Source organism: Gallinula chloropus (genome assembly GCF_964237585.1).
Source record: "Gallinula chloropus genome assembly, chromosome: 9".
NCBI classification, from domain to species: domain Eukaryota; kingdom Metazoa; phylum Chordata; class Aves; order Gruiformes; family Rallidae; genus Gallinula; species Gallinula chloropus.
The window spans coordinates 2,657,570-2,670,101 of NC_140094.1; the positions used below are offsets into that span (position 1 = coordinate 2,657,570).

Here is a 12,532-nt window from a genome sequence, read left to right on the forward strand (position 1 = left end):
TCGGTGTGGTTTCAGCTCCAGCCCTGCAGTGTCTCTCTCAGCTCCAGCTCTACGTCTTCCCTCTGCCTCCACCTTATCCCGGCAGCACGGAGGGCTGTTGACAAGGTGGGAAATCACTCACTGTCATCACTCACAGCCCCCCTGCCCGGCTGTCCCGGTTCCCCGAAGTGTTGGTCCCCAGCCCCAGCTGTCGATGCAGGCCCATGTCCTGGGGTGAGGGTCCCACAGCCCTGGTACCCCCCCAGCCCCCACCAGCAGCAGCAGTTGGGGAGGGGGAACAGCTGCGAGGCCTCCAGTTCCCCCTCCCCAAAGGCTGGTGCTGACCTTCAGCCAGCCGCCCCGGCCCCGCTTCAGGCGGACACGCGGCACTTAAGTCTTTGAGGGGCTGGAGGCACCCCGGGGGGCTACTGCTACCGCTCTTGGGGGAAGGAGGGAGCACCAACCCCAGTGCCCGGGAACTGGGGGCACCTCCCGCGGGGCGGAGCCAGCCCCGGGACAGACTTTATTTCCAGTCTCTGCTCTCGGTGTCTTTAGGCCACCGCTGCACACGGCGGGTTTCACACTCACAACTTCATTGGCGTCACCAGTTGGTATTTAAAGCTCCAAGATCCCGCTCGCGGCCAAGCCCAGCCACCCCCGACCCGCACTGGGGCTTCAGCCCCTCACGTCCCGCGCCCGGAGCGGCCGGTGCCCCCCCAGCCCGTGGATGCGGCTCAGCGACATGAGCGGGAAGCGGCTCCCAGGACCGGACACGACCCCGCGACCCGCATCCCCCCGCGGTACACAGCCCGCCCGGGCCGAGTCCCCACCCCAAGACGCGAATCCCCCGGCGGCCGGCGCTGCTCCCGCTCCGCTCCCGGCGCTCTCCGGCCGGGATCACCAGCGCTCCCGAGCCCGCGGGGCAGCAGCACCCAGCACTCAACACCCCTCCCAAGTCTCGCCGCTCCTCGCTGAGGGACCCTGCTCCCTGCCGCCCCTTTTAAAGCGTCTGGCCACGCCCACCGGCACCAGACCGCCAATCGATGCCGCGCCGATCTCCCGCTCGGGACCAATCACGTCGTTCCTTTTCAATCCGGTCCCGGCCCCCGCCGGCTCCGCTCCGCCCAACCCCAGCTGCCCTTTCAGTTGGGCTCTGCCCGAGCCCGGCCCGAGCGGGGACATCCCGGCCCCGCGCTGTCCCGGAGCTGGCACCGGCCCGGCCCGAGCGGCCCCGGGGCGGCGGAGCCCCCGTGCTGCCGCTGCTCTCGGGGTCCCGCAGCCCCGCCCTCCCGCGGGGAGGTGTCCCGGGGCAGGGGGTCCCGGGCAGCTGCGGGGCGGGGCCGGGCCGGGCGGAAGCGGCCGGGAGCCGGAAGGGAGCGGGGCCGGGCCGGGCTCTCCGCGGAGCCGAGCTCAGTTGTCGCCGCTGCTTCCTCCATGGAGCGGCTGGGAGTGACCGCGCCGCAGCTCCGGGCCCCGGCCTGGAGGAGCCCGGCCCTGCGGGGCCCCGAGCGGTCCCGCCCGGTCACAAGCGGCGGCTGGGCCGGGGGCGGCAGCTCCGCGGGGCTCCGGGAAGGGCCCGGGCGAGCGGCGCCGCCGGGCCCCGGCAGCCCTGACTCCCTCCCGGGCGCGGAGCCGGGGCCCTGCGGAGCGGCGAGGACCCGGGAGCGGCCGCTCTGAGCCCAGGTGAGGGACGCGGCGGGGGAAGGTGCCGAGCGGGGGAGGGCCGCGGGCTCCGCCGGGGCTCCCCGGGCCGGGCCGGGCACCCCCTTCGCGGGGCGGCTGCCGGGCGCGGGCCGGGCCCTGCCGGGGAGCCCCGCGGCCTCGCAGGGGCCGGTCCTGCCCAGGGTACTGGCCCTGCAGCCCGGGGACACCTCGGGCCGGCTCCAGCTCGCAGACGCTGCAGCGCAGCTCCCGCTCCGGCACGGAGGCGTCTGGGATCCAGGTGCTCGGTGCTGCAGGGAAGGGATGTTGCTGCTGCTGCTCTGTCCCGCTCCGGCCGGCAGGAACCTGTGCGCCTTCATCTCCCGCTGATGGAAGCTCCAGCCGGGTGTGAGCTCAGCTCCTGACCCTGCGTGCTCCAGGTAAGATTTGCACTGGCTGAGGGACCCTCGTGGGTGCTCCCCCCTCATCTAACAGACCCTCTGCCTCGGTGCAGCTCCAGCTCGTTCAGCCTTGAGGGATACTCTGGCTGATGGATGCCCCAGTTCTGTGGCAACCCCCCCTTTTGGCTCCCCGGGCTGCACGCTACGGCCAGGAGAGGCTCCTGCAGCTGCTCCACCTCCAGCCTGTGGTGTCGACTTGGGCTATTGTGCCCCTCCTGCCTATCCAGGGCTCAGCCCCAGACTCTGCAGGCTCCAGGTAAGTGACACTCCAGCTAGTGGACGAGCTTTCCCACTCCCCCTCTTCCCTATGTAGCCAATGCTTTTTTGGAAGCACCGAGGCTGCTGAGCCCAGTGTTTGTTCTGCAGGTTCCAGCCTGCATTTTGTGTGTGCTCATGGACTCCTTCCCGCAGCTCCAGCACACTCCAGGAAAGAGACACTCCTGCTTCTTCCAGCCCTGGGGACTTCTGACTGGCTGCAGCTGAGGGACACCCCAGGTCCTGCACGCTCCAAGGAAGATGTGTTCCTGCTCCAACCCAGCCCCATGGGCTCTCAGTTCTGACACAGAGCTGCTCTGCAGCCAGGGTTGTACATCAAGCACTGTCATCACTCACACAGCCCCTCCTCTGAATAAAGTGGTGGTGCCCCCGTTTCACACAGAGACTATCTCAGACATTGAGTTCAGCCTGGTGCATGCCAGCGTCCTACACTTTGGGGGCAAACACGCTGGGACCCCCACCTCCGGTGAGGGTCCTGCAGCCCTGACACCCCTCCCTCCCCAACCTCTGCCCACCCACCCTCATGCCCTCCCCCCCAGCAGCAGCAGCATTTGGGGAGGGGGAACAGAAGCTGGGCCTCTTGTTCCCCCTCCCCAAAGGCTGGTGCTGAGACCCATTCCCCAGCTGCCACCCAGCTGGTTTCAGGCCCAGGCCCAGGCCCACAGCACTCTGCTCTGGGGCCAAGGGCCCAAAACGCAGCACTTAATCTCTGGGGGAATCAAGCTGCCAGGACTGAGCTGGGCTTTGCAGCCTCAAACGCAGCAATCAGTCCTCACCTTGGGGGGCTGGAGACACCCCCAGGGCTGCTGCTGCTCCAGACAGTTGTGTGAAGGGAAAGGGGGTGGGCGCCACCCCCAGCCCAGGGCCCCAGGAGAGCTTGGGAACTGGGGGGCATCTCCCCCAGGGAGGAACCAGCCCCGGAGCACCTGAGGCAACAGCCCCCCGCCCACCCCCGGGGAAAGCTTTATTGCACCGGGTCACACCGCACAGCGCCGCAGGTCTCCTCCTCCCTTCGATTCCAGCAGCACAACGAAGCAGTAACGTGGTCAGCGGCATCTTCGGTTCTCTCTTTATTTAACCCCCATTGCCCACCCCAGCCCACCCGGGAGCCCCGACCGGGACACCCCAGCACAGCTCGACCACAACCCCGACCCCCGCTGCGGCTCCGGCCCCGCTCGCGAACCGAACCGTCCCCACGCCCCGGGCAGCGCCGGCGGCACCGCCTCCCCCCTCCCCACCGACACCGGGACCCGCGCCGGCCGCCGGGGCCGCACCCGCCCGACCCAAGCGGGGAGAAGCCGGCGGGACGGGACTCGGCTCGGCCCCAGCGACCGGGCCGGCTGCCCCACCCGGGACACCGCCCGCCCGAACCCGCCTCGGGGCGGCTCTCCCCACCCGCCTCCCGCCCAGCACCGCCGCTCCCCCGGCCCCGGCTCCTACCGCCGGCCCCGCGAAAAGAGGCTCCGGCTCCAGGCCCGCCCAGGCACACGGGGCCCGCGGCCGGTCAGCGCCGCCCGGCTCCGCTCCCAGCGCCCCCGGCCCGGCTCACCGGCGCTCCCGGGGCAGCAGCTCCGACGCCGCTCTCCGCCCGGCACTGGCGGCACCGCGAGCGCGCGCACGCGCTCTCCAGGCTCCTGTCCCGCCAATCAGGGCCCGGGACACCGCCCGGCCCCGCCCCTCCCGCGCCCAGCTGCTCCCCATCTGCCAATCGCGGAGCCCGGCCGATGCCAACTGAGACCCTTCCCGGCTCGGGGGCTTGATCGGGAACCGGCAGCGGCCGCGGTGCGGCCCCCCCGGCACAGCAACGGCGACGGCCGGGCTGAGGCGCCGGGGCCGCGACCTCCCGACTGTCCCGAAACGGAGGCGGCGGGATCGCCACCTCCGGGGGCCGGGGGCGGCCGCACCGCGGAGCGGCGGGGGGGACGGAGCCGGATTGAAAGGACAAGAGGCGATTGGGCAGAGTTGAAGCTGCTGGGGCGGGGCGTGGTGACGGGCCGGGAAGGGTCGGACCGGATAGGGAACAGCTGGGCGCGGTATGGGCGGGGCCGGGCGGTGTCCCGGGCCCTGATTGGCGGGACAGGAGCCTGGAGAGCGCGTGCGCGCGCTCGCGGTGCCGCCAGTGCCGGGCGGAGAGCGGCGCCGGAGCTGCGGCCCCGGGAGCGCCGGTGAGCCGGGGCCGGGGCCGGGGCCGGGGCCGGGGCCGGGGCCGCGGCCGCTGGGAGCGGAGCCGGCGGCGCTGACCGGCCGCGGGCCCCGTGTGCCTGGGCGGGCCTGGAGCCGGAGCCTCTTTTCGCGGGGCCGGTGGCAGGAGCCGGGGGAGCGGCGGTGCTGGGCGGGAGGCGGGTGGGGAGAGCCGCCCCGAGGCGGGTTCGGGCGGGCGGTGTCCCGGGTGGGGCAGCCGGCCCGGTCGCTTGGGCCGAGCCGAGTCCCGTCCCGCCGGCCTCTCCCCGCTTGGGTCGGGCGGGTGCGGCCCCGGCGGCCGGCGCGGGTCCCGGTGTCGGTGGGGAGGGGGGAGGCGGTGCCGCCGGCGCTGCCCGGGGCGTGGGGGCGGTTCGGTTCGGTTCGCGAGCGGGGCCGGAGCCGCAGCGGCGGTCGGGGTTGCGGTCGAGCTGTGCTGGGGTGTCCCGGTCGGGGCTCCCGGGTGGGCTGGGGTGGGCAATGGGGGTTAAATAAAGAGAGAACCGAAGATGCCGCTGACCACGTTACTGCTTCATTGTGCTGCTGGAATCGAAGGGAGGAGGAGACCTGCGGCGCTGTGACCCGGTGCAATAAAGCTTTCCCCGGGGGTGGGCGGGGGGCTGTTGCCTCAGGTGCTCCGGGGCTGGTTCCTCCCTGGTGGAGATGCCCCCCAGTTCCCAAGCTCTCCTGGGGCCCTGGGCTGGGGGTGGACACCCACCCCCTTTCCCTTCACACAACTGTCTGGAGCAGCAGCAGCCCCGGGGGTGTCTCCAGCCCCCCAAGGTGAGGAGTGATTGCTGCGTTTGAGGCTGCAAAGCCCAGCTCAGTCCTGGGGTCTGGCAGCTTGATTCCCCCCAGAGACTGTGCTGTGTTTTCAGGCCTTGGCCCCAGAGCAGAGTGCTGTGGGCCTGGGCCTGAAACCAGCTGGGGGGCAGCTGGGGAATGGGTCTCAGCACCAGCCTTTGGGGAGGGGGACCAGGAGGCCCAGCTTCTGTTCCCCCTCCCCAAATGCTGCTGCTGCTGGGGGGGAGGGCATGAGGGTGGGTGGGCAGAGGTTGGGGAGGGAGGGAGGGAGGGGTGTCAGGGCTGCGGGACCCTCACCGGAGGTGGGGGTCTGGTCGTGTTTGCCCCCAAAGTGTGGGACGCTGGCATGCACCAGGCTGAACTCAATGTCTGAGATAGTCTCTGTGTGAAACAGGGGCACCACCACTTTATTCAGGGGAGAGGCTGTGTGAGTGATGACAGTGCTTGATGTACAACCCTGGCTGCAGAGCAGCTCTGTGTCAGAACTGAGAGCCCCTGAGCTGGGGGGGGCAGAGCCCAGTGCCCATGGGGCTGGGTTGGAGCAGGAACACATCTTCCTTGGAGTGTGCTGGACCTGGGGTGTCCCTCAGCTGCAGCCGGTCAGAAGTCCCCAGGGCTGGAAGGAGCAGGAGTGTCTCTTTCCTGGAGTGTGCAGGAGCTGCGGGAAGGAGTCCATGAGCACACACAAAATGCAGGCTGGAACCTGCAGAATAAACACTGGGCTCAGCAGCCTTGGTTCTTCCAAAAAAGCAGTGGCTACACGGGGAAGAGGGGGAGTGGGAAAGCTCGTCCAGCAGCCGAAGCATCACTTACTTGGAGCCTGCAGAGTCTGGGGCTGAGCCCTGGCCAGGCAGGAGGGGCACAACAGCCCAAGTCGACACCACGGGCTGGAGGTGGAGCAGCTGCGGGAGCCTCTCCTGCCGTAGCGTGAAGCACAGGGAGCCAAAAGGGGGGGCTGGCACAGAACTGGGTGTCCATCAGCCAGAACATCCCTCAGTCAGGGCTGAGCGAGCTGGAGCTGCACCGAGGCAGAGGGTCTGTTAGAGGAGGGGGGGAGCTCCCACGAGGGTCCCTCAGCCAGTGCAAATCTTACCTGGAGCACGCAGGGTCAGGAGCTGAGCTCACACCGGGCTGGAGCTTCCATCAGCGGGAGATGAAGGCGCACAGGTTCCTGCCGGCCGGAGAGGGGCAGAGCAGCAGCAGCAGCAACATCCCTTCCCCGCAGCACCGAGCACCTGGATCCGAGATGCCTCCGTGCTGGAGCGGGAGCTGCGCTGCAGCGTGTGCGAGTCGGAACCGGCCCGAGGTGTCCCCGGGCTGCAGGGACAGTACCCTGGGCAGAGGAACAGGGCCGGGCAGGACCGGCCCCAGCGAGGCCGCGGGGCTCCCCGGCAGGGACCGGCCCGCGCCCGGCAGCCGCCCCGCGAAGGGGGTGCCCGGCCCGGCCCGGGAAGCCTCGTCGGAGCCCGCGGCTCTCCCCCGATCGGCCCCTTCCCCCGCCGCGTCCCTCACCTGGGCTCAGCGCGGCCGCTCCCGGGTCCTCGCCGCTCCGCAGGGCCCCGGCTCCGCGCCCGGGAGGGAGTCAGGGCTACCGGGACCCGGCGGCGCCGCTCGCCCGGGCCCTTCCCGGAGCCCCGCGGAGCTGCCGCCCCCGGCCCAGCCGCCGCTTGTGACCGGGCGGGACCGCTCGGGGCCCCGCAGGGCCGGGCTCCTCCAGGCCGGGGCCCGGAGCTGCGGCGCGGTCGCTCCCGGCCGCTCCATGGAGGAAGCGGCGGCGACAACTGAGCTCGGCTCCGCGGAGAGCCCGGCCCGGCCCCGCTCCCTTCCGGCTTCCGCCCAGCCCCGCCCCGGAGCTGCCCGGGACCCCCCGCCCCGGGACACCTCCCCGCGGGAGGGCGGGGCTGCGGGACCCCGAGAGCAGCGGCAGCACGGGGGCTCCGCCACCCCAGGGCCGCTCGGGCCGGGCCGGTGCCAGCTCCGGGACAGCGCGGGGCCGAGTTGTCCCCGCTCGGGCCGGGCTCGGGCAGAGCCCAACTGAAAGGGCAGCTGGGGTTGGGCGGAGCGGAGCCGGCGGGGGTCGGGACCGGATTGAAAAGGAACGACGTGATTGGTCCCGAGCGGGAGATCGGCGCGGCTCCGATTGGCGGTCTGGTGCCGGTGGGCGTGGTCAGATGCTTTAAAAGGGGCGGCAGGGGGCGGGGTCTCTCAGCGAGCCCCCGGGCGGGGTGTTGGGTTCTGGTGCTTGACGGTCTCGGGATGGCTGGTGATCCCGGCCGGAGAGCGCCGGGCAGCGCCGGCTGCCGGGGGACTCGCGTCTTGGGGTGGGGGCTCGGCCCGGGCGGGCTGTGTACCGCGGGGGGATGCGGGTCGCGGGGTCGTGTCCGGTCCTGGGGGCCGCTTCCCGCTCATGGCGCTGAGCCGCGGCCACGGGCTGGGGGGGGCACCGGCCGCTCCGGGCGCGGGACGTGAGGGGCCGGAGCCCCAGTGCGGGTCGGGGGTGGCCGGGCTTGGCCGCGAGCGGGATCTTGGAGCTTTAAATACCAACTGGTGACGCCAATGAAGTTGTGAGTGTGAAACCCGCCGTGTGCAGCGGTGGCCTAAAGACGCCGAGAGCAGAGACGGGAAATAAAGTCTGTCCCGGGGCTGGCTCCGCCCCGCGGGAGGTGCCCCTAGTTCCCCAGAGCCCAGCCTCACCCGACCTCGACCCCTTCCCAGAACACCCCCAACCTAAGGCAGTTTCCTGCGGGACGGAGGGGACGGGGGTGGGGGCTTGGGCCCCGAGAGGCGTCCCTCCCTCCCCATCCCTCCCCGCACCTGCTGGCCATGAGCCTGGGCCAGGCTAGTGGCAGCTGTGCGGGAGGCGGGGGGGACTGCTCGGTTCCCCCACCCCTGTGAGAGAAGGGGAGCCCCCGGCACGGGGAGGGCGGGGAGCCGGGAACCGCCTCCGAGTCATTCTTCCCATGGGCACCCCCCGGGGAAGGCTGACAACACCCTGCAGCAGGGTCCAGCCTCCCCATCCGCACCCCAACTGCTGCCCCATCGCCCACCTACTCAGTCCCAGGAGACAGGTTTCCCCCCCAGCCCCCCGGGGAGAACCTGCTGGGGAGGGTGAGGAAGAGGAAGAGGAGGATAAGGAGGGTTTTGCACCTGCAGAAGCCCCCTGCCCTCATTGCACCTTCTCAGCATCTTTCCCCATGGAGGGGGAGAACCCCCTTAAAGTCAGGGCCAACGTTTGGGGCTAGGGGGCACACAGGAGGAGGAGGGAGGCAGAGGAAGGACCCCCCCCGGCATCATGAGGCTTTTCCCAGGGACTGATCCTGAGCAGAGGCCTCAGGGCTGGGTCCCCAGGTGACATGGCTGAGGTATCGCTCAGCAGGCCAGGGACCAGGCTGGGGGAACCTCAGGGACACTCTGGAGTTCAAGGGCATTCCCCCCAGCGCCCTCCCACAGCCTCAGCGTGCCATTCCAGGGCCCAGGGTATTTGATTTCCTTTCTCATCACTCCAGGCTGGTTTTACCCAGCCCCACTCTCGCTCAGCCCAGTTCTTGGGATTCCCCCTTTTTGGAGACCTTCATCACCACAGCTCAGCTAGAGCCCACCTGTGCCTTTGGGTAAGCAGGGCTGCTGGAAAACCAGCTTTTAAAGAGACTTTTCATGGAATTGCTTCCTTTGACCCCTCCTGAGTGCAGCAGAACTGGCCTGGTTGGGCTTTGGGTGACACTTAGCTCAGGCACTGGGGGGGGGGGGGGGAAGGTGACATCCAAGGGAGAATCACAGAATTGGGGGGGTTGGAAGGGACCTCGAGAGATCATCGGGTCCAACCCCCTGCCAAAGCAGCTCCCTAGGACGTATCACTCAGATAGGCGTCCAGATGGGGCTGGAATCTCTCCAGAGATGGAGACTCCACACCCCCTGGGCAGCCTGTCCCAGGGCTCCCTCACCCTCACTGGGGAAAAGTTCTGCCCCGGTTGGTGTGGAACTCCCTGTGCTCCAACTTGCAGCCATTGCCCCTTGTCCTGACACTGAAAAGGGGCTGGCTGATTCCCCCTGCATCCTCTGCTTAAGATAATTATAAACTTTAATTAGCCCCCCCCACTTAGTCTTCTCTTCTCAAGGCTGAAGAGTCCCAACTTACTCAGCCTTTCCTCATAGGGAAGATGCTCCAGGCCCTTAATCACCTTTGTAGCCCTTCTCTGGACTCTCTCCAGGAGAGCCCTGGCTTTTTTATCCCAGGGAGCCCAGCACTGGACACAACACTCCAGGTGGGGCCTGACCAGGGCAGAGCAGAGGGGGAGGATCCCCTCCTGTGACCTGCTGGCCACACTCCTCCTGATGCCCCCAGGATCCCATTGGCTCTCTCAGCCCCCAGTGCACACTGCTGGCTCATGGCCACCCTGTCACCCACCAGCACCCCCAGGTCCTTCTCTGCAGAGCTCTTCTCCAGCAGGTCACCCCCAGCCTGTACTGATTCCAGTGGTTATTCTTTCCCAGGTGCCAGACTCTCCCCTTGCTTTTGTCAAACCCCATCTGGTTTCTCCCTGCCCAGCTCTCCAGCCTGGCCAGGTCTCTCTGGCTGGCAGCGCAGTGTCCTGCGTGTCAGCCACTCCTCCCAGCTCTGGCTCATTGGCACTTGCTGAGGGTGGATGCTGTTCCCTCACCTCAGGAGGTGAGGCAGCTCTGATGAAGTTCTCAGCCCTGGATTTGCAAAGCTGGTTTGGGTTGGAGTGACAGAGGTGGCCTATGGAAGAAGAGGGAGGATTCCTACCCTCCCCCAGGGAGGAAGGAGCTACAGCCAGCACCTGTGCTGGAGTGACCCCAGCATCCACCCTCCTGGGCTGCAGGAGGAGGGGGAGAAAAATCAGAGATGAAGCTGAGGCCAGGGAGAGGTGGGGGTGTAGGGTTCAGGTTTGTCTATTCCCCATTCCCTTATTGTGTTTAGCTCAGAAATAAATTAATCTAACTCATTACTAAGTTGAGTCTGTTGTGCCTGTGCTTGATTTGCTGAATGGTCTCCCCTTGTCCTTATCTCACCCCCACGAGCCTTTTACTGTACCTGCTGTCCCTCACCCAGCTGAGGAGGTGGGTGACAAAGCAGCTTTTGGGGGCATCCAGCCAAGGTCAAACCACCCCAGAAGCCAACCCTACAGCTTTGCCTGGGCATCAGCTGAAGTCCTTGGGTGCCCAAGCTCTGACTTTTCCCTGAGCTCGAGGGATGCAGCAGGTTTTCTTCCCCTAAGGAACTCCCCCCCCCCCCCCCCCCCCCCGAAAGGAGCAAGGGAGCTCTGCCCATAGCACCCAGCACCCCTCCCCCCAAAGGGCCAGCAAGGGAAACCCCTGCTTGGAGGGAATCCCCCTGTGAAGCCAGGTCCCTTCCCCTGCAGACAAGTGCTAAAGGATTCCACTAGACCTCAGGTTACCCTGGGCTTGCTTTTATTACCTCTGAGTCAGGCCCTGACTGCTCTGTCTGTGAACTTACAAACTCTTTGAACAATAGACAAACTCCTCTGGGAATTTCCCCCCTTTTCTTCACTTGATTTGGCTGAAAGTCCATAAGTTCCCCTCATCTTTTCCTGGGCTCAGTTCTGCTTCAGATCTTGAGTTCTGCTGCACTCAGGGGCCACTCTCTCCTCTTCATCCTTTCTTAGGAAAGGTCTCTGTGCCCTACATTAAACATCTACATTCTTAAAACTCCACTTAACCATCAGCTACCTTATTCTTCTCCTCTTAAAACCCCTAAACCATCAAGATTTATTGTATCTGTGTATTTACCCTTGCCAATCCTTCATTTATAGTGACCTACTGATTAACTCAGCTGAGGATTAGTCCAGCCATGGGAAGGGCTGTACATGGGACACTGAGGGACCTTGTCATGAATCTCATGCCTGCATCATGGTAATGGATTAATTCCAACCTCCTTTGTACCAAGTTCTAGTTCACCTTGACAACAAGCATGCAACAAGGTGGGAACAGAATGAAGTTCAGCTTCTGGAGGGGGAAAAGACTTCAGTAGGCAGCAGTGACAGCCCCCAGCCCTGGGTGCTTCGCCTGGCAGGGTGAAAGGAAGCACCCAGTACAAGAGGGGGAAGCCCAAGGCTCCATCCCCCCACCCCAGCCAGAGGGGGAAGCCCAAGGCTCCATCCCCCCACCCCAGCCAGAGGGGGAAGCCCAAGGCTCCATCCCCCCACCCCAGCCAGAGGGGGAAGCCCAAGGCTCCATCCCCCCACCCCAGCCAGAGGGGGAAGCCCAAGGCTCCATCCCCCTACCCCAGCCAGAGGAGGGATGTGTTGTCCCCAGGGCAGGAGGGGAGATCAGTGCCACCCCTCCAGCAGCAGCAGAGACCACTCACTGCCAGCTCTGACATTCTATAAAGAGTTTATTAGAGTTCAACATACCAAAGGCAGCTCTCTGGACATCTGAGCCCACGTCCTCCTCAAGGAGCATTTGGCAGCTGCATCCCCACAGGAGCAGGACCAGCTTCTCAGCATCTCTCCCCCCACAGCCCCTCTTCAGCCCCCCCTCCCCATCCGCTGCCACTTCTCTCCTCAGGCAGAATCATTTTGCCAGGACATGCCAGAATCCTCTGGGACCTGCAGGAGAGAGGGGGAGAGGTCACTATCCCCTCCCCCAATAACAGGGCCATCCTCCCCCCAAAAACCCAGCCTCCAAGGGATTCTGCAGCTCCTGGCATTGCCCAGGACCAGCTACAGAGAAACACCAGCTGTGCTTCAAGGCTCCAGCTCCACAGCACAGAAACTAATCCCGGGGGCTGTGAGCACCACTTGCCTGTTCAGAGGATTCCCAGAACCCCTGGACATCCATTTCCAGGGTCTGGGTCCCTGCTTCAGGGTCTCTTCTGTCCCAGAGGGCTGTCACATCCCACCAGCCACACATCTTGGTCCTCAGACACTAGGGAGGAAGGGACAGAGCATGGTCCCTGCATGGTCCCCTTGCACAGGGGTCAGGGCTGCTTTGGCCCTGGTTGTTTGTCTGTCCCTGGGACAGATGGACACCAGCCTTACCACCAGCAAGATGACAGGAACAGTGATGACACAGAGGCCACAGGCAACAAGGATGGCCACACCATACTCAGGGAAGCTTGGTTCAGGTGGGGGAGGCTCCAGGGTGTCCTCTGGAGAAGAGCACAGCAGTTAGAGCCTGCAGGAGACAGGGGCTCAACCCTGGGAGGTGGCAGC

General features: G+C 66.6%; 1 protein-coding gene and 1 long non-coding RNA gene across 2 annotated transcripts in view; one reads left to right on the forward strand and one right to left on the reverse strand.

Moving 5' to 3' along the window:
* The first annotated feature begins 1,912 nt into the window (after positions 1 to 1,912).
* LOC311194766 lies at positions 1,913 to 2,613 on the forward strand. The gene is made up of 3 exons (XR_014617462.1): positions 1,913 to 2,060; positions 2,135 to 2,337; positions 2,493 to 2,613. It is a non-coding gene; the product is annotated as an uncharacterized lncRNA (long non-coding RNA).
* Positions 2,614 to 11,881: 9,268 nt separating this feature from the next.
* The window catches only part of LOC311194697 (uncharacterized protein C15orf39), a gene marked incomplete at both ends in the record, with an annotated part of 13,684 nt that continues 13,033 nt past the window's right edge, over positions 11,882 to 12,532 (reverse strand). Inside the window, 3 exons of the mRNA XM_084267897.1 lie at positions 11,882 to 11,926; positions 12,123 to 12,245; positions 12,359 to 12,468. Of these exons, the coding sequence (XP_084124023.1) occupies positions 11,882 to 11,926; positions 12,123 to 12,245; positions 12,359 to 12,468 (278 nt within the window). The remainder of the gene's footprint in view (positions 11,927 to 12,122; positions 12,246 to 12,358; positions 12,469 to 12,532) is intronic.